The sequence below is a fragment of the Haemaphysalis longicornis genome, unplaced genomic scaffold (assembly GCF_048455015.1).
Source record: "Haemaphysalis longicornis isolate Haplotype H1 unplaced genomic scaffold, Haemaphysalis longicornis Haplotype H1 scaffold_138, whole genome shotgun sequence".
Classification (NCBI taxonomy): domain Eukaryota; kingdom Metazoa; phylum Arthropoda; class Arachnida; order Ixodida; family Ixodidae; genus Haemaphysalis; species Haemaphysalis longicornis.
Window position 1 is genome coordinate 78,441 of NW_027526243.1, and position 21,333 is coordinate 99,773.

Consider the following 21,333-nt stretch of genomic DNA (forward strand, 5'->3'; position numbering starts at 1 on the left):
ATGAACCTACATTTTCGTCGTGGGAGGAGTTTCGTCAGCGCTTACTAGCGACGTTCGCTAGCAGCGACCGCAAGGAAAAGGCTGAAGCTGCCCTTGAAGCGAGAAATCAGCGCCAGAACGAGAGCGTCACCATGTACGCCGAGGATATGACCCGTCTTTTCAGGCGCGCAGATCCTGCTATGACAGAAGACAGGAAGGTCCGGCACCTCATGCGCGGCGTAAAGCACGACATCTTCGCCTGGCTGATACGGAGTCCCTCGAGAACGGTTGCGGAATTTGTCAGTGAGGGTGCAACAATAGACCTTTCTCTGGCACGCGAGCGCAACGAGCGGCCGCGCAAGTGGTCATGGGAAATGTTTGTACGCGCCCGCTCCGGGCCCCTCCAAACCGCGTTTCTTTCGGCCCGCTAGCAGCTTCAAGTGCTGCGCGCTTGAAGCAGTAACTCGAATAAATCCTACGAGATGACGCCTGTTACCGCCTAACTCAAAAAAAAAGAGGACACCTCTTTCTTATCCATCTATCTGCAACAACCTCTTGTCAAACCGCCAAGCGGATGCTCTTTCCGAGTGCTGCTCCGGACGGAAGGTTGCTCCGCGACGAAAGCTCTGCGCCCGACTGTTCCTTTCTGCGTGAAAACACCGGGAATCGACGTGCTTGATACTGCGGAACGCTCCAGGTAAGGTTTTAGGACATGCATGCGTTTGACGAGCGTGAGCACATAGTCGTTTTCATATATGTATCGCGACTGGTTCGAAAAGGCAGGATGACGCATCGCGCACGCAGCAGGCGATGGGCGCAAAGCCGCCTGTAAACATCGCGTACTTCTGTGGCCAATACTCCAGTTTAAAAACGCATCACACTCTGGCGTGAAACCCACCGTACAGTCGAAAGCTTTGTGACAGTGAACATGCGAGCGCGTGCCGTTTTGGTGAAAGGCTGGTGCGCTATCGCAGTTAGCGCGTTAGCGCGCGCACGCCCTGAAAGCTATTTATCGCGCGCCTGCCTGCGGCGTTAGCTACGTCACGGCATCTGTAAGTATGAAGACGTGAGGATAACGCTTTCTTATGGCCAAATGAGGCAGCAAAAATCAAACGTTTGAATACGTTCGGTGGCTTTCGTGCTTGATAAAAAGCCCTTAGCTGCACATGTATTCTCTGGAATCGTTTCGACATATCTGAAGTAACTACCACAGCAGACAACAGCACAATCAGTCGTTGTCAGAGGGTGTATCTGCAAAATGTACGAACTACGAAATTTCACCAACCGCTCGGCATGTGACTTTACGCAGCCATGCGGTCACCTGTTTTATGCCGCGCGCGCCAACCTTTTCTGCCTTTCTGTCGCGCTTTCTGCTTGCGAACTTTGCGGGCTTGCAAGGCGCGTCCTTACCATTTTTAAATAATGCAGCGGCACGCCTCGCGGAACAGGTGTTTTGAGACTGTGAATGATCGAGACGTCACCATAAGATCAAATAAATACACAGAAATGTTGGGTGGTATTGTATTACGAAGTTCTAAGTGTTTATGCGTGGTCGCGTAAACATTTCAGAGCATTTAGTGCGGGGAGGGGGGGAGGGGAGGTGATTTGCACTGAAGCTACATCTGGGTTATGGCACCCGTGGTGGGGGCTGCGGATAAATGTAGACCAGCTGGAGCTCATTAACGTGTTCCGCAGTCGAAAGAATTGGGCGTTTTCGTTTTCCGCCATCATCTAAAAACCGGCCAATTCGACCCTGTTCGACCGCGACAAAATGACAAAAAGAAACGGTTCAAAAGTTTTGCTTGGCAGGTTTAAGATCGGCCGGTAGTGTTGTGGAAAGCAGCATAATGTTTACGCCAGACAGCATTTGGCTGACCGGTGTGATTTTGCATTGTTTTTTTTTTTGGTCGATTGATGCAGTACAACGCCTGTTATTTATGCTGTGTTGTACGTTTCTGCTCGTTTAGATGGCCCCAACACGGGGGAAAAGCGGGCAGACCTGCTGTGTGCCTGGCTGCGACAACAACACCGTGAAGAGTCCGGGGTTGTCTTGGCACAAATTTCCAAATGACCCTGCTTTAAAGAAGGTGTGGCTGAAGCGCATCAACCGGAAGGGACCGGGAGGAAAATTCTGCCTGTGGACACCAAAACCAAGCCACAGAATTTGCGGGGCTCACTTCAACAAGACAGGACGGAAGGCGTACGAAGACAAAGCACCACGTTTCTTCCCCACCAAGACCTACCCAGAATGGGCACAGGGACCCCCACGCAGGTGTATGTATTGTTCCAGTGAAAATTCATGATGTGGTTGAAAAATTTATATATCCACACTACGACGAGCAGCATGCTTTTTATTGCTAGGCTATGGCTGTCAGGAGCTATAACTTCCTATTTAGTTTAATTTTCGTGAAGCTAAATGCAGCAAAAACGACAATACAAGTAATTATTGTTTTTAGCTGTGTAAAGCACATTCAAGGAGTGTTAGAGTTTATTGGCATCCTTATAGCCCTAAAGGTGTTAGTGCAGCACGTTCCTTATGGATCCTGCAAGATTACATCAACAAGCAAACAAAGAGCATGCTGTCGTTGAAAGGCAGAGTCAAAATGAAAGTGAATCACTTGTGAGACATAAGCTGAAAAAGTTTGTTCTCAGTGGCATTGGGCATATACGTGAACATTTCTTTTTTGCTTCGCAAAGATTGCTATCAGTCATAATATAGCAGAGATTCACAGGAGGTTAGGGAAATATGAGAGAAGCGCGACAACAGAAAGTAAAGTTCTATGTAAAACAAAGACAGATTCGTAAAATGGTGGTCGGGCTTGGCTAATTGTGACACCGATGTAAGAAATTGTTTCTAGGTCAGTTCTGTACAAAGCAGGAAAAAGCCGTGGCTGCCTGGTGCTACATGGTACGCTCCCCTGCATGTGGGATAATGCAATCAATGCCGACGCATCATGTACCAAAGTGTGGCTTGTAATGTATGATGTGCAGGTCGAGTTTCAAGGCAGCCACCATGCAGTGCGGTTACAGCAACTCCAGTGGACCGTCAACCCCAAGAACCTGTGGTTCTTCCAGAGCTGGATGTGGCCAGCATGGTCACTGTTGGACCTGCAGTGCATTCTACCACTCTACCCGAGGTTCGTGAGGAAAGCTGGAAGCCTGCACAGCCTATTGGTAAGAACCGAAGCTTCTCAGTGATAAAAAAACAGGTTCTTGTGGGATATGAAGCATGCTAATCACTTAATTGATTATCACGGCCAGGAAGTGTAGCATTCAAATGTAAATTTGAAACTAACTCTGCATTGCCCGTACAAAGCCTACGATGCATTGCTTTTCAAAACCTGTTGCAACAGCTTCAGCAGCTTCTTAGTCCACTTAACACAAGAAACTGTCTGCAACATAGAGCACAACTGTAGTAGCTTTACATCTTAGATTTCTTCACTTTTGCTGCTTTTTTGTGACTCTTAAGGACATGAAAGAGTCGTAAGCTTTGTTTTATGCCATGGCCATTTAGAGAGCCTTTACTTTCTAAATTTTTTCTTGGGTCACTTTGGTCAAGTAGTCTTTGTGCCATCGAGCTACATAATCATTATCAGCTTTGTTATACCTGCATTTTCATTTGCACCGGTTTTTATTTAAAACTTCAAAGAAAGTCAATAATAAGCTCCCTGTCCACAATTTTTTTTCATGACCAGATCACTCCTACTCTGTGGGACAAGTTAGCCCGCAGCAGGCTGTGGAAGAAAAGAAAAGGCAGGTGGCTGCCCTTTTTGAAACTTCCAACAAACTCCAAGCTGAAGCTGAACGCTTGGAAGAGGAAAAAAGGCTGCTGAAAGACCGGAGAAGGCAACTACAAATCACTGTGGCAAAGTGTCAGTTGCAGAGCATAGAGAAACCAGTGCCTAGCAACCAAAAATCTCTGGAGATCCTGAATGACCCAAAAAAGCTGCGCTTTTACACAGGGTTTGAAAGCTCTCAGAGGTTTATTCTTTTTTACACCTTTGTGAATGAAGGGCTTGCCAAATTCAGTGAAAATGGTGGTAGCGGCTTACCAACAGTTGTCCACACGATGGACCAACTGACGTGCGTGCTGATGCGGTTGCGGCTCGGCCTGCTTGAAATGGACTTGGCTTACAGGTTTGAAATTAGTGTCAACAGCGTGAGTAGGATTTGTGTCTTCTGGATTGAGTTTCTAGCCGCATACCTAGACAAAGTTCCTAAGTGGCCAAGTCGAAAGCTTATTGATCGTTTCATGCCGGAGGAATTCAAGAAACTGTACCCCAAAACCCGGGTCATTTTGGATTGCACAGAGCTTTACATCGAGACACCGAGCGACTATGCAACACAGAGTGCCACATACTCGCCATATAAGCACCATAATACAGCCAAGGGATTGCTTGGCATATCTCCTAATGGAATGGTTACACTTGTGGCTAACCTGGCACCTGGTAGGTTGTCAGACAAAGAGGTTACACGACGGAGTGGGTTGTACGAACTCCTTGATGTTGGAGACTCTGTTATGGCAGATCGCGGATTCCTTATTGAGGAAGATTTAGCCAAGGTAGGAGCTACATTGAATATTCCGCCTTTTTTGAAAGGCCGTTCACAGCTGTCAAGCGAGGACGAAAAAAAGACCAGGCAGATAGCAAAGGTGAGGATCCATGTCGAGCGTGTCATCGGTCAAGTAAAAACATTCCGGCTCGTGAAGAATACATTTTCAAACAGGATGGCTCATAGGCTAAATGCTGTGTGGAAAATTTGCACACTGCTCTGCAACTTTGTGAACGAACCTTTGGTCGACCGGTAGTGTTACACTTTTGTGTTGTTGAAAAGTTTGTCTTTTTATATCTGAGCAACGTGATGTGGCTTTGCAAGTGCTCCTAGTCGAACAATAATTTTCAAATCATAGCATGTAGTGTTAATTTTCACCTTCAACCCATATTTTTGTATTGTAAAGGTGTGTAAAGCTGCCATCAAGTTTTCCTTAGTAAACAGGAGTGTGGAGATGATGTGAACGGACTTCTTAAAGAGTGTGTGTTGTGCTGCTAGTGCTATTTTATTCTAAACCACAGTGACTTGCATAGTGTGTTTTACAGAATGGCCTTGGGAAAAAAGTGCATGCAAAGGAAGTTTCCACTTCTTTAAACTACTGCAGCACTTTCAAAAGGTGGCGAAGCTTGCACTAAGTCGCGCAAGGCTTGAACCACAGTGAAGCTGCAGGATTTCTTTGTACGTGAGCACTGCAGGACACCTCACCACGCATTTGGACAAGTTTGAAATGGTTTATTTACATGGTCCATCGTCCCTTTGCACTGTGCTAGCAATAGTCGTCGTCATATGCATAGGTAGTGCCGTGTTCCTCATTTAAAGCATTATGTGCGCACTAGCACTTGATTTTTTGTGGTAAAGCCACTGTGTGAGCCAGTGACATAAAGGTCACTGCGAGGCAAGCGCTCATGAGTGCTCAGCATTTTCTTGGCATTTTTCCCTGCAACACCGAACTTACTACCACTAACAACAGCTCCACTGTTAAAATATTGGAGGACTTCAAAACACTCTTTGATGTTGTCAGTGTGAAAGCATTAGTAGTAAATTGTGGCATGGACATGCCGATTTTGTGTGCACTGCCATGTTCCACACCTGCTGTACGTAGACTATTCAGAGTCGATCGCCACATGAGCCGCAGCAATGAAATATGCATAACAAGTGTCATTTGGAATTCAGCGCATTCATTCTGTTTATGATAATGAAATGGTGCTTGTAGTTGCTTGTGTTCAGTGTTATGATTGTGTCCTGTCGATATCATTGTCATCCTTTTCTTTTTGTAGTGTTCATTTCTTTTTTGGTTGCTTTGACTGAAAAGCTTCGCCAATCACTATTGTTAGCTCTACATATGTGGTGTGAGCAAAAACGTGCCTTGCTACTCGCCTAGATCCTACTTGTGTAATCGCCATTCCTAAATATTTCCTGTAGTACTGAGTGTTTCTTACGTGTTTTAAATGAAAGGCCACAGCCCTTTCACTAGATGCACCATTAGCCAGCTAAAATCGCCGAGTTGTGGTTTGGGCGCCGTGTGCTCCTTTCCTATTCCAGAGGCCCACCCAGAGCAACGTTTACCCATTCTTTACCCTGCTACTTTGATTACATGAGCTTCCATAAGAAATGTATCGCTGTTCCGAGGGTTCATTGCGCTGTTTTTTCTCTTTGAGCAGTTTTCCTTTTGGTGTGCCGTGCGTTCGGCCGTGTGCCGCGGGCAGTGGATTTTCCGCCAATGTATTAAACGAAACATTTTGCATTGAAAATCTTTGGTGTATGTAAACAGTATAATTTTATTACAAGTGTGCATGGCAGAACAGCTGTCACTGAAAAGATAATTGCGACCCGGACACGCGAGTCGAGCAATAAATTTTATAACACAGCTTGGTGGTTTCAAAGTTGTGGCCCGTCATAAAGAACAGAATATTACTAAGGGTGACATAATATAAAGCTTCTGAACCCAGCAAAAGCAATGCACCTTGATAAGAAATAAACAATTGGGTTGCTTTCGCACACATGCCACAAATAGTGACTATATATCCGGAACAATAAAAATGCACGAATAAGTTGGCAGTTCACGGTGACAGATCAGAGCAGGGACACCAGAATTAGGAAAGGTTCTTTACCCCTTATCTGAACACTTCAAGACGCACGCCACTTCCATCGTGCTGCTTGCTATGCAGCAGTCAAGATCTAGTGCATGCATAACGTTCATTCACAGAAGGTAAATGTACAACTCAAAGGAGGGAAATAAACATGTTCAGGAATTAGTCAAACATTCAACTAGTATTACACAATTTTAGGGAAACACAAAAATGTTATAAACATCACTACATACGAAAACATGTTAGCTGCAGCATTGTATAAATACCTTTTATGCACAGAAAATCTTTTCGCCACTGTTACAATAAGAACTCCAAGAACGAGCTTCGAAAGCACCCATCACAAAACCCTAGTTTGCTAAGTCGATCTTAAAACAAATAGAAAACGTTCCACGTGGAAACAGCAGCACAACAAGCACAGCACAACTACCAAACCGGGAACTTGTTTCATGAAGAGCGATAATGTATATATACAAACATTCAAGGGGTTTTTACATTTCTCTGTGAATAATGCTGGTTAGGTGCTAGTTCAGCACTCTGCGGTATGCGCAACTTTCTGTGCTGCTTCATTTCTAGCCCAAGTTTACACGTTATTACAACAGATGTGTATGGAAGGATCCACCCATTCAAAAGGTGCATTTCAATGCCGTTGTGGCAGTTTTTACGTGCTCTCACAGTTCACATATTAACACCTAGCACTAAGTCGCGGGTTCGATACCCAGTCGCGGCGGCCGCTTTTCTGATGGGGGCAAAAAGCAAAAATGCCCGTGTGAACGAGATTTCGGCGCACGTTCAAGATCCCCAGGTGCCCAAAATTAATCCGGAGCCGTCCAATACGGCGCGACAAATCGCCTGCGTTGCGTGGGCGTGTTAAACACTGCAATGAATCACATATTAACACCTTATACAGGGTTGTTCTCGTTAGGTTCAAGGTGAGTCGTGTAGAAACGTTCCAGTATAGCAAACATGTCCTGCCACACCTGCGCATCGAACATGATGCGCTCGACATAAATGTCGCCTCCACTATCAACAATAAGATCGCACCACGTCAAACCTGTAACACCTAGCTGTCCCTGGATTTGGTAGAAGTACTTGTGCCTCTCACTTAGCTTTCCTTCCTTGAAGAAGGGCACTAGGCGTTTCTGAATGGCTTCCTCTACAGTCAGCCCGTCCTCCATTGCTTTTGCTAGCGTGTTCACCTCAACAAGGCCAAAGTCATTGTTTGTCTTGTCCCACACAAGGCCGTCTGGGGAGGCACCAAGAAACGGAGCACCAGGATTGACGCAGAGTCCCACTGGGTGAACCTCTACACCACGCAGTTCCTTGTACTTCGAAATTGCATTTTCTTCGTTGTCGTGGCCGACCTTCATGTAGTGCGTAGTGCAATTTCCTTGCTTCAAAAATGATGCAATGAATTTTTCACTCACTGCTGCTTTCCGTAGGACTACATCCCCAAACCGCGAGGCTGTGATCCTTTTCTTCCGCTCCTCCAGCCACAGTGGCGTGTTTTGGCCTCTGGTCATTTTCTCCAGCTCATGGGCCTCTTCCATTGATAAGGAGCATGCCATGTCCTCCCTGGTTTCACCCCCAAGCACATACAGAGGCAGCTTGATGGGCGCTTCCTCTTCAATCCACGATTCAGTGGGCTGGCAGGTATTCACAGGCTGGTAGTTGACTTCATCAATGTGGGCAACAAGCATAAGAGAGAAGCCACTTTCCTCTAGGCCAACACAAAACGACTTGAGGGCAGATTCAGTCATCACAACCTTCGAGCTGTCCAACGGTTCTACCTGCTGCTTCGGGGCTTTCCCAGGTACGTGTTTTTTGAACTCCCAACTTCGAGAATTCGGTGACTAGTAGCTTCCGCTTGCGGAGGCTTACGGGGCCCCACGTTCTTGGTTTCGACGTGCACGACACAGCGTCAGGTACAAACAGGTGGCCCATTCGCTTGACATCCAGCATGTGCCAGAGCAGAGCCGAGACGTGTTTACAAACACCACCAGCACCAGCTGCACACAAGCAGTGACCTTTTTTTACACTGCCGTCAGCATGTACAATACACATCACATTGTACAATTTGCCTATGCTAAATGACGCCTCCACTTTGGCTCTGATGTAGGTTCCCTTTGAGTCGTGATGCAAGAGTATGCCCGAAACTTTGTCAGCTTTGAACAACTTGTACCCGGAGGCAGTGTGCTTCGTAGCCCCTGCTGCTTTGCCGTGCTCTGTGATGCTGTCTTCACAGAACCCTTCTGGGAAGCCTTTCATCTGTTTAGTCCATGGACCCTTTGGCTCTGAAGACTCTTGTGCAGGGGCCAAAATAGATCTGTGTGGCAGACAAAAACACACAAACCAAATAAATATTGTAAAAGGAGAGCCGAAATAAAGCCCAGCTAACTGTCTGCAACAACGCCGAAAGAGCTCTTAGGTGAATTCAACTGAATGTTTGTTGCGAGAGCCAGATTAGGAATACCACGCCAATATTATTTAACCAGCGAAACAGCTGTCTGTAGGTACGGGAATGGCAGCTCGCCACTTTTTCCCACCTCAACCGGCTGTATGCCGGAAAAACTAACGTCACGCGTCACTGCGGTATACCTCTTGGCACCAGCAGAACTTCTACGTTTTAAACAAGCGTTGACAAAAATGCGCAAGTGCTCTCGCAGTTGATCGCCGATATCGGTGCTCCAACATCTACCCCCCTGGCCCCGTTGCCGTGACATGTCTTTAAAACAGAACAAAGGCCCTACTGATTATTGGCTCCAAGTCGGTCGCAGCTTATAACCGCTAAGCAGATTTGCGCTTCATGGAATGAGCGCCGCAAAAGTAAAAAAAAAAAAACATCGCAGGCTGCCTTCACTTTTACCGCATCTCAACGAGAAACTGGAGAAACCGAACCGTAATGTCACATCCCAAACAATATTTTCTTATATGCAGGGGCTGAGATGAAATAACATTTGTTTTTGAACGCCAGTAAGGCAGCGAGCTACCCGAGATACATCGGAGAACCAGCGCGGCATTCGCACAACCGTAGCACAGCGAGTGCCGGGCGGGCTCAAAAGCAGAGCAGCTTACCTTTTTTTTACAGAAGCCATGGTCCCACTGGCTGCTTACTCGCTGTCTCGGGTTGCCCGAACAACGTTACGTCCTGTAAGCGAAGTTTCAATAGACGAAATCAGTGCTAATTGACCTGCTTAACTGCGGAGGCGAGCTTTCCACAACAAAGCAGCGCAGCCGCTCAGTCAAGTTCGCTGAGAGTCTGTTATGTAGTTTTCACAATGTATATGAAACGAAGACAAAAACGTAGATGCGTGAAAACACGTACTTACGAAGTGGGGTGCGTCGAGAAACAAGCGGCGGGTTTGGTGCGTTGTCTTAAATCAAGCTCCGGCGCTGCCGAACGCTTCGCTCGGTTCGCTCGGCCGGCGCGGCGTACAAGCTTTTCCCATACTGCATCGCGCGGCCGCGGTGCGCTCTGGGATCGCCTGAAAATGGTCTATTGAAAGGGCACTTCACCAAAGGTCCCGGCAGTACAACCGCGAGAAAGCTGTCTTGTCCTGTGTAACCGAACAGGCGAGCCCTGGTCTCCGCGAGCTCGTAAGGCAAATTGTCCGCGAGGAGCTCCAGAAACTGCAGCAGGAACCTGTGTCACCGGCTTCGGTGTCCATTGCGGAGATCGTGAGGAAGGAGGTAAGGCAAGCTGTACGGGCACTGGAACCAATTGACGTGTCGTGGCAGGGTGAACCACGAGCCTCGTATGCCGCAGCCGCGCAGCAAGCCGCTTACTGCACCCCTCCAACAGTCGCCACCATCGCACCGCAGTCTACCCCGGGGGTAATACGGCGTAGCGCTCCCTACCTGACGCAAACAAGCCGTCGGAAGAGTGACCTGTGGCGCACCTCTGACCACAGGCCCCTCTGCTTCCACTGCGGGGAGGAAGGGCACGTCTACCGTACCTGCCATTATCGCCGAGCTGGTCTGCGGGGATTCGCGCCCGATGCGCCACTCCCGCGAAACGGACAGCGACCGCCGGAGATCGCGGACTACATCGCCGAACGCCGGAGCATGTATCCACCGGACTACATCGCGGAACGCCGGAACACGTTTCCGCCAGACTACATCGCCGAACGCCGGAACACGTTTCCGCCGGACTACATCGCCGAACGCCGGAACACGCTTCCGCCCCAACGCGTTCAATCCCGGTCGCCGTCCCCTGCCCGACGTAGGTCGTCTAGTCCACGCTTCTCCTCTGGTACTGCCGACCGACTTTCCGGAAGCCCTGAACGCCGGGGAAACTGAAACCGGCGACCTCCGGAGGTGAGGCCGCTGACGTCAATGACCGCCAAGATCCTCCATTGCAAGAACGACGACGAGACGACGAACAGCCGAAACCTAAATGTAATCCGAAACCTATTACCTGCGATGTACTCGTGGATATCGACGGCCATGCGACGACAGCTTTGGCTGATACCGGTGCGGACTATTCGGTCATAAGCGAAACTCTGGTGTCTGCGCTAAAGAAAGTGGTCACCCCCTGGACTGGCCTGCAAGTTCGTACAGCTGGGAACCACCTAATAAGCCCTGTCGGTAGGTGCACGGCTCGGATAAAAATACGCGGCTTCACATACGTTACCAGCTTCATTGTGCTCCCGGAGTGCTCGCGAGATTTAATTCTCGGCATGGATTTTCTGCGAACAAACGGGGCTGTTATTGATCTGCCGAACTCCAGAATCACCTTTTCGACAAAAAGAGCCATAGCGAGCCACATTGAAGACAAGCGCGATGGGGCGTTACGCGTTGTTGACGACGATGTCACTCTACCCGCCCGTGCTAGCTTGTTTGTTAATGTTAAAAGCGACGCATTCGAGGACTGTGAAGGCATCGCTGAAGCCAACATTCGCTTGCTTCTGGAGAAAGGCATATGTGTTGCAAGGGGATTCGTCAGCCTGCAGAATGGATGCACGCCAGTCCTGGTCACTAATTTTTCCAATGAGCGTCGAGATCTTACGAAGGGTACCACTATAGCGTTCATCGAGGAAGTCGCCGATGTCACGCCCGTAGGCACGTCGAACACAGCATCAATTGGTACACTCACAGCTGACCTGGGCATACCTGTGAAAATTAACCAAGACTTTTCGACAGCTCAAGTGGAAGCCTTAGAACATCTGGTACAGGACTTCTCCGACTGCTTCGCCCCGTCCTCCAAGGTGCGCCAGACTCCCATCACGAAGCATCGCATCGTCACCGATGAAACCGTAAGACCTATGCACCAGCAGCCCTACAGGGTGTCGCCCAAAGAGAGGGAGGCCATCAAGACCCAGGTCGAAGAGATGCTGCACGACGATGTTATTCAACCGTCTAAGAGTGCATGAGCCTCACCTGTAGTGCTTGTGAGGAAAAAGGACAACACGCTTCGCTTCTGCGTCGACTACCGCAAATTGAACAGTGTCACTAAACGCGATGTTTACCCACTTCCGCGAATTGACGATACGTTGGACCGTTTACGCGACGCTAAATTCTTCTTGTCCCTAGATCTAAAATCTGGCTATTGGCAGATCGAGGTTGATGAGAGAGACCGTGAGAAAACAGCTTTTGTAACTCCCGACGGCCTCTACGAATTTAAAGTCCTCCCATTCGGCCTGTGTTCTGCCCCGGCAACGTTCCAACGAATGATGGATACCGTGCTCGCAGGACTGAAGTGGCAAACATGTCTCGTTTACCGAGACGACGTGGTAGTGTTTTCTAGCTCGTTTGAGGAACATTTGACACGGTTAAAAAGCGTTCTGGAAGCGATCCGGTCTGCACAATTAACTATCAAGCCTGAAAAATGCCACCTTGGATTCCAGGAGCTAAAATTCCTTGGACACGTTGTGAGTGCTCAAGGAGTGCACCCGGATCCTGGAAAAACTACTGCTGTGAGCTCCTTCCCTATACCAACTGACAAGAAGGCTGTCCGGCGCTTCTTGGGCCTTTGCGCTTATTATAGGCGCTTTGTGGAAGGGTTCGCTGGGATTGCGGAACCACTCACTCGCCTTACGAAAAGTGACGTACCCTTTGTCTGGACTGAGGAACAGCAAGCAGCGTTCGATGAAGTGCGTAGACGCCTGCAAACCGCCCCAGTCTTGTCGCACTTCAACGAGACTAGCGACACGGAAATCCGGACAGACGCCAGTAACGTTGGAATTGGTGCTATCCTGGTACAGTGGCAGCAGGGTACAGAGAAGGTTATAGCCTACGCCAGCCGCACGCTATCCAAAGCTGAAAGCAACTATTCAGCTACAGAAAAAGAATGCCTGGCGGTGATATGGGCTATAACTAAATTCCGACCGTACCTTTACGGCAGGCCCTTCAAAGCCGTTAGCGACCACCATGCCTTGTGCTGGCTTGCTAACCTGAAGGACCCGTCCGGTAGACTCGCTCGATGGAGCTTGCGGCTACAGGAATACGACGTGACGGTTGTATACAAGTCGGGAAACAAGCATACGGATGCCGATTGTTTGTCCCGAGCACCGATTCCAACCGACGCACATGAAATGGAAGAGGATTTCCCGTTCGTAGGGGTAGTCCATGCAGCCGACATGGCCCATTACCAGCAGCAGGACGCGGATCTCAAGCTGCTCATCGAACACCTTCGTGGTGAAAACACCGCAGTACCACGATTATTTCTGCGATCTTTGCCTTCATATCTCCTGCGGGACAACGTGCTGTACAAAAGAAGCTACGACACCAATGAGAAATTTCTTCTGGTTGTGCCATCTGCTCTTCGAGGAGAAATTTTGCAAGCCTACCATGACGAGCCTTCCGCCGGACATTTGGGGGTTAGTCGCACATTCGCACGGATCCATGCAAGGTACTACTGGCCAAACCTGCTTCAGTCGGTACGCCAGTATGTGAGGACTTGCCGTGATTGCCAGCGCCGGAAGAAACCTCCCGTTAGGCCGGCAGGACTCCTTCACCCACTTGATCCTCCCGATGCACCGTTCCGGCAGGTTGGGATGGATTTACTTGGGCTTTTCCCATTATCGGCGTCGGGGAACAAGTGGATTATTGTTGCCACTGATTACCTGACGCGTTATGCCGAGACCAAGGCCCTTCCCAACGGCACTGCCTCGGAAGTCGCGAAATTCTTTCTTGAAGGCATTGTTCTGCGTCACGGAGCACCTACGATTGTTATCACCGACAGGGGCACTGCCTTTACAGCAACCTTCCTGCAGAATATCTTAACGTTAACACACAGCACTCATCGAAAATGCACCAGCTACCACCCCCAAACCAATGGCCTCACAGAACGACTTAACAGAACATTAGCCGACATGCTCTCCATGTACGTCGATCTGGAGCACAAGAACTGGGACGAAATTCTACCGTATGCCACATTCGCCTACAATACCGCCGTACAAGAAACCACTCGCAGTACACCATTTGAACTTGTTTACGGGCGCTCTGTGATGACAACCCTAGATGCAATGTTGCCGGTTGCACATGACGACACAATCAGCCCGGATGTGGAAGCATTTACGCAACGGGCCGAAGAAGCACGCCAGCTCGCACGTCTACGCATTCGAAGGCAACACGTAGTCGACTCTGAAAGATACAATAAGGGCCGCCGTCACGTAGAGTATCGACCCGATGACCTCGTGTGGGTCTGGACACCGATCCGCCGCCGAGGACTTTCAGAGAAGCTGCTTCGCATAATACTTCGGACCGTATCGTGTTATTCGCCGTCTGTCAGACGTTAATTACGAGGTTTTACCCGAAGGCACCACAGCACGTTCTTCCCGCCGAAGAACTGCCCCGGAAGTTGTGCATGTGGCGCGCATTAAGCCGTATTACACCCGCACGTGTGACCCCCAAGAATAACGCAGCACTACATGCCCGACTAGTACGCCGCCGACATCACTGACTGCTTCTCCTTTGTTTTGGTGTTGTCAACTCGCAATGGCATCGGGTCGATGCCAGCTTGGAGGGGGGGGCAATGCCACGACTGTAAGGTTGATTCCGTTCTCAGTGGAATCCTGTTATGGATTTTGATAATGCATCAAAGAAGAAGAAGAAGGTTTCGGGCCGCGTGGGGGCCAAGGGAGGAAGACGAGAAAGAAGTCGAAGCTTACTTGGACTGGCTTGCTGTCGGGCACAAGTTCGCCTTTTAGAATAAACTCTCTCTTTCCACCTGGTACAACCCTCAACGTGTGAGTTCACCGTTACAATATATCGTAGAGCTATTTTTCGAATGACGACGTTTATCGTGTAGATCTTCTGTCAGGCCTACTTCTCTATGTAGGTTCTGTTTGATCCGGATCACGCGGTCGACCGGGAAAGATGAGAAGGAAGGATTGCGTTTCTTGATGTGGTGGGGAGTCGTTTCTCTCGTTCGCCGTCCGGCTTCCTTCAGTTTCGGCGTCTGTCCCACGGCATCTTTGACTCGTTCGCAGTAAACGTCGGGGCCGCGCTCGCGGTTCGCGTCGGTGCCGTTCTCGGCCGAGAATCCTCCACACTGCCGTCGAAGGAGCCACCTGCTTTCTTCGCCCACCGCAGAGCACATCGAAACGACGAAAAATATTGTATACCGCTCATTCACCCACTCGATGCGCACATTACCAAGCTTTGAAATCGTGTCCCATTCCACGAACCCCCCCTCCCCCCTCCCGCCCCCCCCCCCCCCGCTATAAGGCCACAAAAAAAATGTGCGCGTTTTTGCTGCACATCGCGACAGAAGTTTGCAGGTTTTACGAGAGTGCGAACGCAACAGTGTGTAAGTATTATATTGAAGATTCTTTTTATTGTTGCCAGGTTTCACCCATGGACATCATTTGCCGGAACACTGTATGAGGCGACGTGAAGAAGCTGGTATGCGGCAGAACTCATAGAAATGGTTAAGTTGCAACTGGACACACCACTGGAAAAAGCCTTGGTGCTGTGTTTGTGTGTGCGTTACATAAAGGACGTTACGTATCATACTGCTTTCACGCAGTTGCTAGGATTCATTGGGGTAGTAATTACACATGATAGCATAGACGAAATTCCACGAGCGCTAAGAATGCTACGCGTTTTGTTGATGAAACTACGCTTCGTTTGAGTTGAGTTCACACCAATATTCACGTGCGGCATCAAGAGTTCATCTGGAGCCTATTTTATATTCCTGTCTTTGTTTACCGGATTTTTTGACACGGAAACATTCTTGTAAGTTATGAAGTATAAAATGTGTCTCAAATTTGAAATTTGGTTAAATTTCTTGTTCTGTGTTGTTCCTCAGCTTTAGTTCAAAATCTCCACTTTCGCAGCAATCCTCACCAGACTTCCTCACTTAATTTTCTTCACAAACGTATGGGTATAGGTGCGGAAAGAATACACATCCCAGGCTTGAATGTATGGGATTTGGTAGGTGCACTTTCTCAAGATCTTTTATGAACGCTTGCTTTCTACTGCCTTCAACCGTGCTCGGGTTTATCACAGCCGAAATTTAGCGGCAATCCTCAACCCCCTTATTCTGCAAATACAACGATGTTTTGGGCCGTGTAGAACAAACAATTAACGCCGTAATCGCTACAAGAGGATTGTCGATCCGTGACGGCCGGTCTTATGAAGGCTTAGTGAAAGCGAAAAAGGGGATTTGTCCTTAAGTGGTGCGGCATTATGCAGCTGTGTATAAGACGCCTTTCTGACTGTGGGAAATCATTTAAAAAGGAAGCTAAAATAATATAATGTTTGTTTTCCCGTATTTATGTGCTTGGTGGGTGCTCCAATCATCCCAGCCCATAATTACGGCCAATTAACTATTGCCTTCTTTCAGCTTTTTTTCTAATCGATTTCTGACGGTCAGAGAGGTGTCTTAACACAGCTCGAGAATGCTGCATCAGTTAAGGACAATCCTCTTTTTCACCTTCACTAAGTGTTAAGAAGGCCATCAGTCACGGATGGGTAGCGTGAGCGCTTAGCGTGATAATTCGTCAGGCCTAAAACAAGTGTGCCAAAAATGTCTTGTACTCACGCTTCGCAAGCCTTACGCGTGCCGCGAGTAATGCTCAGAAAGTGATTTTTCAGCGTGAAAGCCCATCACGCTTGTAACAAGCGTGCGAAAAATCGTTGACACTAACGCTTGTTAAGCATGAAAAGAATTAGAGTGGGCACGAGCAGATGTACTTCGTCAGAAACGTTTACATTCCGCACCTGTAATAGCACAAACGCAAACGCTGGTACGTTTAGAGCACTCCAGAGTGCGGGCACGTTGCGTCAGCGTAGTAGTGGGAGCAGAAATCAGAGCGCAGATCGTCAGAGACGACGAATAACCACTTCTGGCCCTCACATGACCAATTGCGGAGCTAGAGAAGGTCGTCACAAAGCACAAAGCCCAAACTGACAACCGGATACCACCATCATTGAAATAGCCTTACTTAGAGGGTCATGGTTTGGGCCTGTTGGTGATGCATAATGGAAAATGAAAGCGCAAATTGTCCCCTTTCTTTGTCCGTGTCTAATTTGCGCTTTCCGCTTCCTTACTGAGAGGCTCAACAAAACGCTCACCGACATGCTTGCGATGTACTTCTCCAACAACAATCGGGATTGGGACGTAACACTACGTTATGACTCGTTTCCATATCATTACTCCCGGCCCTACACTGCTGGATATTCTCAGTTTTTCTATGCCCGTGAGCATACCTTACCGGTCGACACCATGCCGCCTGCTTCGACTCAGCCGACCACTGCGTATGCTAGTGACGTCATCGACCACGCCGACCTTCCTCTTTTAAGTGCGAATGCACTTCTTAAGCGACCCTGAACCTGCGTCCACCGGCGATGTCCGCATAGCATACCCACGTGGGATATTGGCCAGGAATCTCCTCGTCTTCCTTGGCAAAGGGGGGAGATGGGCGCGCGCTGCCTGGCCGCTGACATGGCACATACCCACGTGGGGGATTGGCCAGGAATCGGGCGTGAGAAGGGCTAATGCACCCGCTTAAAGGAGTACTGACACGAAATTTCAAAGCTGAGATCCGCTCTAGCAATCAAGTACAACGACAACACAAATAGGTGTCTGTGAATAAATGCATCTTTCTTTCTTTGTAGTTGTGTGTGTGTGTGTGATCTCTCTTTCGCGAACATTACCGAACCGCGCAAATTCAACTCGTGCATTCGCACTTTCACATTCTTCCCCTCGGGGAAATGCGGGGAATTTTTATTGTGCGATGTATCTATTTTTCCCATCTGCCGCTCTATCCCTCAAATTGCCTACGATATTTGATTGCGAATTTTATAGTTATATTTGAACCTCCTGAACTTGCTCTTTTAATTCCTCACTGAAATTTATTATAAATCATTCAATGGACACGATAAAGACACGTATCTTAAATCAAAATGGCTGTTACTACTCAGGCCGAGTCGGGTATTACTGCCTGACTTAAACTTTGTAACATTATTCACCTACATTCCCGAACTCAAACAAATATTGCCTTTTTGTCGCTATAGAGATGCAAGTTTTTCTGCGTAAGTTTTGAGAACCGCGAACGTGTCCGTTGTGTACGCCCACGGCAGCTCGATAGTGGTGTGAATGTTGGCAAGGAAATGATTTTAAATATGCGGCTACCTTGGTACCTCACATAATCAAGGGAAAGCATTTCTAAAGCACATCAGACTGCGCGGCTACTGACTGTTGCATTTCGGAAGAAAAAGTAAAAAAAACTGAATGTAACTTCAGTATAAGTGAAGACATTAGAGAAGTGACATGCGTATTCGATACAAAAGATGCTTACAACAATCACTCCACGGCCTGAATCGGCGTGAAAGCCGCCGCTAAACTGACGACGCAACGAAGAAGTGGCCAGTTACACGCATGCCGCTGCATTCTTTTCGCTCCGCCCTTAATTTTTTTTTTTCGTTTGCAAGGCGACAACGCAGGTTGCAACGTTTATGGGATTGGCACTGCAGCAGTAAAAAGCAAAACTGCGAGAGGAAAAAACACTCGGATGAGTTGCACAATGCAGACAGGAGTCACTCTCGCTGCTGAGGCTTTAAAAGCGCTCGCTGTCGGGCGGGTTGTCAGTCACAGCACTCAGTTCCTTCTAGTCTACCCGTGTACCGTCGAAGAAGCTACGTAGCGTGAAGACCGTCTCTTCACAGTGAAGAGCCAGTAGATTTTTGCCCGCGCATTGTGTGCCCTGAAGTGGTGCGTCAGCCCCACGTCACAATGAGGTCTACCATTGCAGCGATATACCAGGTAAGCCCTGTGTCTTTTAGGTGTATTGTGGCGTTGGTTTTCTGCAAACTAATTTTTGGTTTGTAGCCATTTATTCGGATGACCAAAAAGATTTCCACAAAGCATAAAACTAACCTTATTTGCAAATGCCGTTATACAGGCCTCCTTTGCATAGCTCAAAGATAGCTTACCTGATGTCCTTTTGTGCTTTCCAAAAAAATGCAGATAAAATTTTCTTGCGTCTATGTTTCTGTGAAACAAAAGAAGAATCTCTATGGCAAATACCTAACTGCCTTTTTGCGCTTTTCGCTGTTGAAGCGCTTAGAACACAATTTCTGCAACCACGTTTCTATTTCCACTACGAAGTGATTGAGTTCGCCTGCGATGCTCACTTTACTTCTATAAACAATGAGTCTCACTTCCGTAATTCCCGCTCACACCAAAAGGAAGGGATACCAAGTAGTGGCAAAAAGATATGTTAACACCTTTATCCACCAGTTTCTCAACTCTGCATACCGAATTGGTATTCACAGGTTTTCTGAATGTGAGATAGTAGTCACATTAAAATAATAAAAAAAACGTTCAATAACTCTTCATGGTGAAGGACTGTGAAATGTATTGAAAAACACGTACGTCATGTAAAATGAATATAAAAGTTTTTTTCGATGTTCATGAACCCGGTCTAAAATCCCATGCAGGCTCTGCTGATCTGCATACTACCCGCGGCATTTGCTGGAGGCCGGTTCGGATTCGGCAGCAGCTTCGGCAGCGGACTGGGGAGTGGCTTCGGAGGCGGATACCAGGGTGGCTTCGGAGGCGGATACAGTGGTGGATTTGGGGGCGGCTTCGGGCCTTCCTTCGCCGCCGCAACAAACAGGTTCTCACGCCAAGAACAGTTTTACGTAGGTGCTCCATTTCATGATTTCGTGTTCATATGAGCTCCCAATAAGGAGCCGTATTTCGCAAGACAGTGTATGTTCTTATAGCAACAAACACGTTTAAAGAAATTTCTCGGAAACACCTAAGCATTAATTTGTAAAAATGAGCTCACCAAATTATTGCCTATAATTTCTAAATTTGCTCCACCAGCAAACTTCCTAAGCCGAAATTTCACGTACAAAAAAATGTCAGAATCATTGTAAGAAACACCGACACGCACCGTGTTTCCTATAGCGTGGCCATAACAAAACAACGAAACAGACCGGAACCTTGCACAATTTTTCAACGCACTTTATGCGGGGTAGACGTCAACAATTTACTCATGCAACGGTGAGTTAATACTTTCGCCTTATCCCTCATAATGCTGATGTTCTATCACTAATAATGATCACTGTGTTACGCTACAGAGACATTGGCCCTTCGGCTTGTGTATTATATAAGCTTGAGAAATCTCTGGAAATCAAGTAACTGCTGCAAATTCTAAACCAATTACAAGAGTACCTGTTTCCCGTCGTATACGCGCCGCATTTGTACTTTCTTCCTACACAGCCCCCGCAACCATACAGCTTCGGCTACGACAACGTAGACGAGTTCGGCACCAAGACGTACCACAAGGAGCAGGGAGACGCCAGCAACGCCAAGACCGGCTCGTTCGGCTACACGGACGCCAACGGCCTCTTCCGCAGCGTCAACTACGTCGCCGACGCCGGCGGATTCCGCGCCCAGGTCGACACCAACGAACCCGGAACCCTGCCCGGAGCGAGCGCCGACGCCGTCTTCAACTCCAACCCTCGTCCGGCCGGTGGCGGCCGCTACTCGTCTCCGTACACGGCAGCATCCACCTACGGAGGATTCGGCTACGGGCGCCAGGGTCCCTGGTCTGGCTAAAAGAAGACACCGAGTTTATAGTTATGAAGCTATAACCCTGAACAAGGGTGCAGAGCTTGCCCCTTGGTTCTGAAATACTATGCCTTGTAGATATAAGAAACAGTAATACTGAGAATAAAAAAGATAAACCTGAAATATTTTTTGATCCTTCGGCTTGTGCTCTCTCTCCTCTACTTACTGCATTAAGTTAAGCGAGTAATATCGCACACAAAACGTAGTTTTTGTGTACTTTATAACAAACGATGGTGACTGGGTTACAAGAGTTTCCGAGTACAAGGCTGCTATCAAAGAAAAGAGAATATACCTGATGAAATTTATTGAAGCATGCTCGCTGTTTTCTAGTTTCAAAATTGTCATGAATAATAAGAAACTCTGTAACCGAAAATAATTTACGTGGATTGCATAAAAAAATAGAGGGCAGTGGCATACGCGGAATAAAATTTCAGCAAGGGCTTTAGCTATAATAAATGCGGCGCATAATATAATAACAAGAGGCAAGGAGTAAAATATATTCCTAAGCTAAAAAAAACGAGGGCTCAAGAAAGATAAAGCAGTAATTCACAAAAACGTTCCAATGAATCTTGTTTGTTGCTTTTCTTGAACACCAGTGCAAAATGTGTTATTGGAGCCCGAAATGAATTGTAGGGCGAGACGCCCAAGAGGTTAGAAATAATATCCGTAGTTCCTTAGTTATTGTCA

The 21,333-nt window shown here is 47.9% G+C and overlaps 2 protein-coding genes across 2 annotated transcripts; both read left to right on the forward strand.

Moving 5' to 3' along the window:
• Positions 1–404: 404 nt before the first annotated feature.
• LOC144164763 (uncharacterized) lies at positions 405–6,281 on the forward strand. The gene is made up of 4 exons (XM_077695045.1): positions 405–676; positions 1,947–2,253; positions 2,971–3,153; positions 3,675–6,281. Exons 2-4 carry the CDS (start codon positions 1,947–1,949, stop codon positions 4,784–4,786), a joined length of 1,602 nt encoding a protein of 533 aa, XP_077551171.1. The 5' UTR covers positions 405–676; the 3' UTR covers positions 4,787–6,281.
• A 6,914-nt stretch (positions 6,282–13,195) lies between these two features.
• Positions 13,196–20,634, forward strand: LOC144164752 (uncharacterized). Its single transcript, XM_077695037.1, has 3 exons — positions 13,196–13,267; positions 19,506–19,709; positions 20,296–20,634. The coding sequence occupies exons 1-3, from the start codon at positions 13,196–13,198 to the stop codon at positions 20,632–20,634; spliced, it is 615 nt and encodes a 204-aa protein (XP_077551163.1).
• The last annotated feature ends 699 nt before the right edge of the window (positions 20,635–21,333 follow it).

What these genes read in the sequence shown, in the direction of transcription:
- LOC144164763 (XM_077695045.1), top strand. Translation starts at nt 1,947, where the DNA reads ATGGCCCCAACACGGGGGAAAAGCGGGCAGACCTGCTGTGTGCCTGGC. An exon ending in ACAGGGACCCCCACGCAGGT is followed by an intron (nt 2,254 to 2,970) that starts GTATGTATTGTT and finishes TATGATGTGCAG; the next exon opens with GTCGAGTTTCAAGGCAGCCA. An exon ending in GAAGCCTGCACAGCCTATTG is followed by an intron (nt 3,154 to 3,674) that starts GTAAGAACCGAA and finishes TTTCATGACCAG; the next exon opens with ATCACTCCTACTCTGTGGGA.
- LOC144164752 (XM_077695037.1), top strand. Translation starts at nt 13,196, where the DNA reads ATGGCCCATTACCAGCAGCAGGACGCGGATCTCAAGCTGCTCATCGAA. An exon ending in TTCGTGGTGAAAACACCGCA is followed by an intron (nt 13,268 to 19,505) that starts GTACCACGATTA and finishes AATCCCATGCAG; the next exon opens with GCTCTGCTGATCTGCATACT. An exon ending in CACGCCAAGAACAGTTTTAC is followed by an intron (nt 19,710 to 20,295) that starts GTAGGTGCTCCA and finishes CTTCCTACACAG; the next exon opens with CCCCCGCAACCATACAGCTT.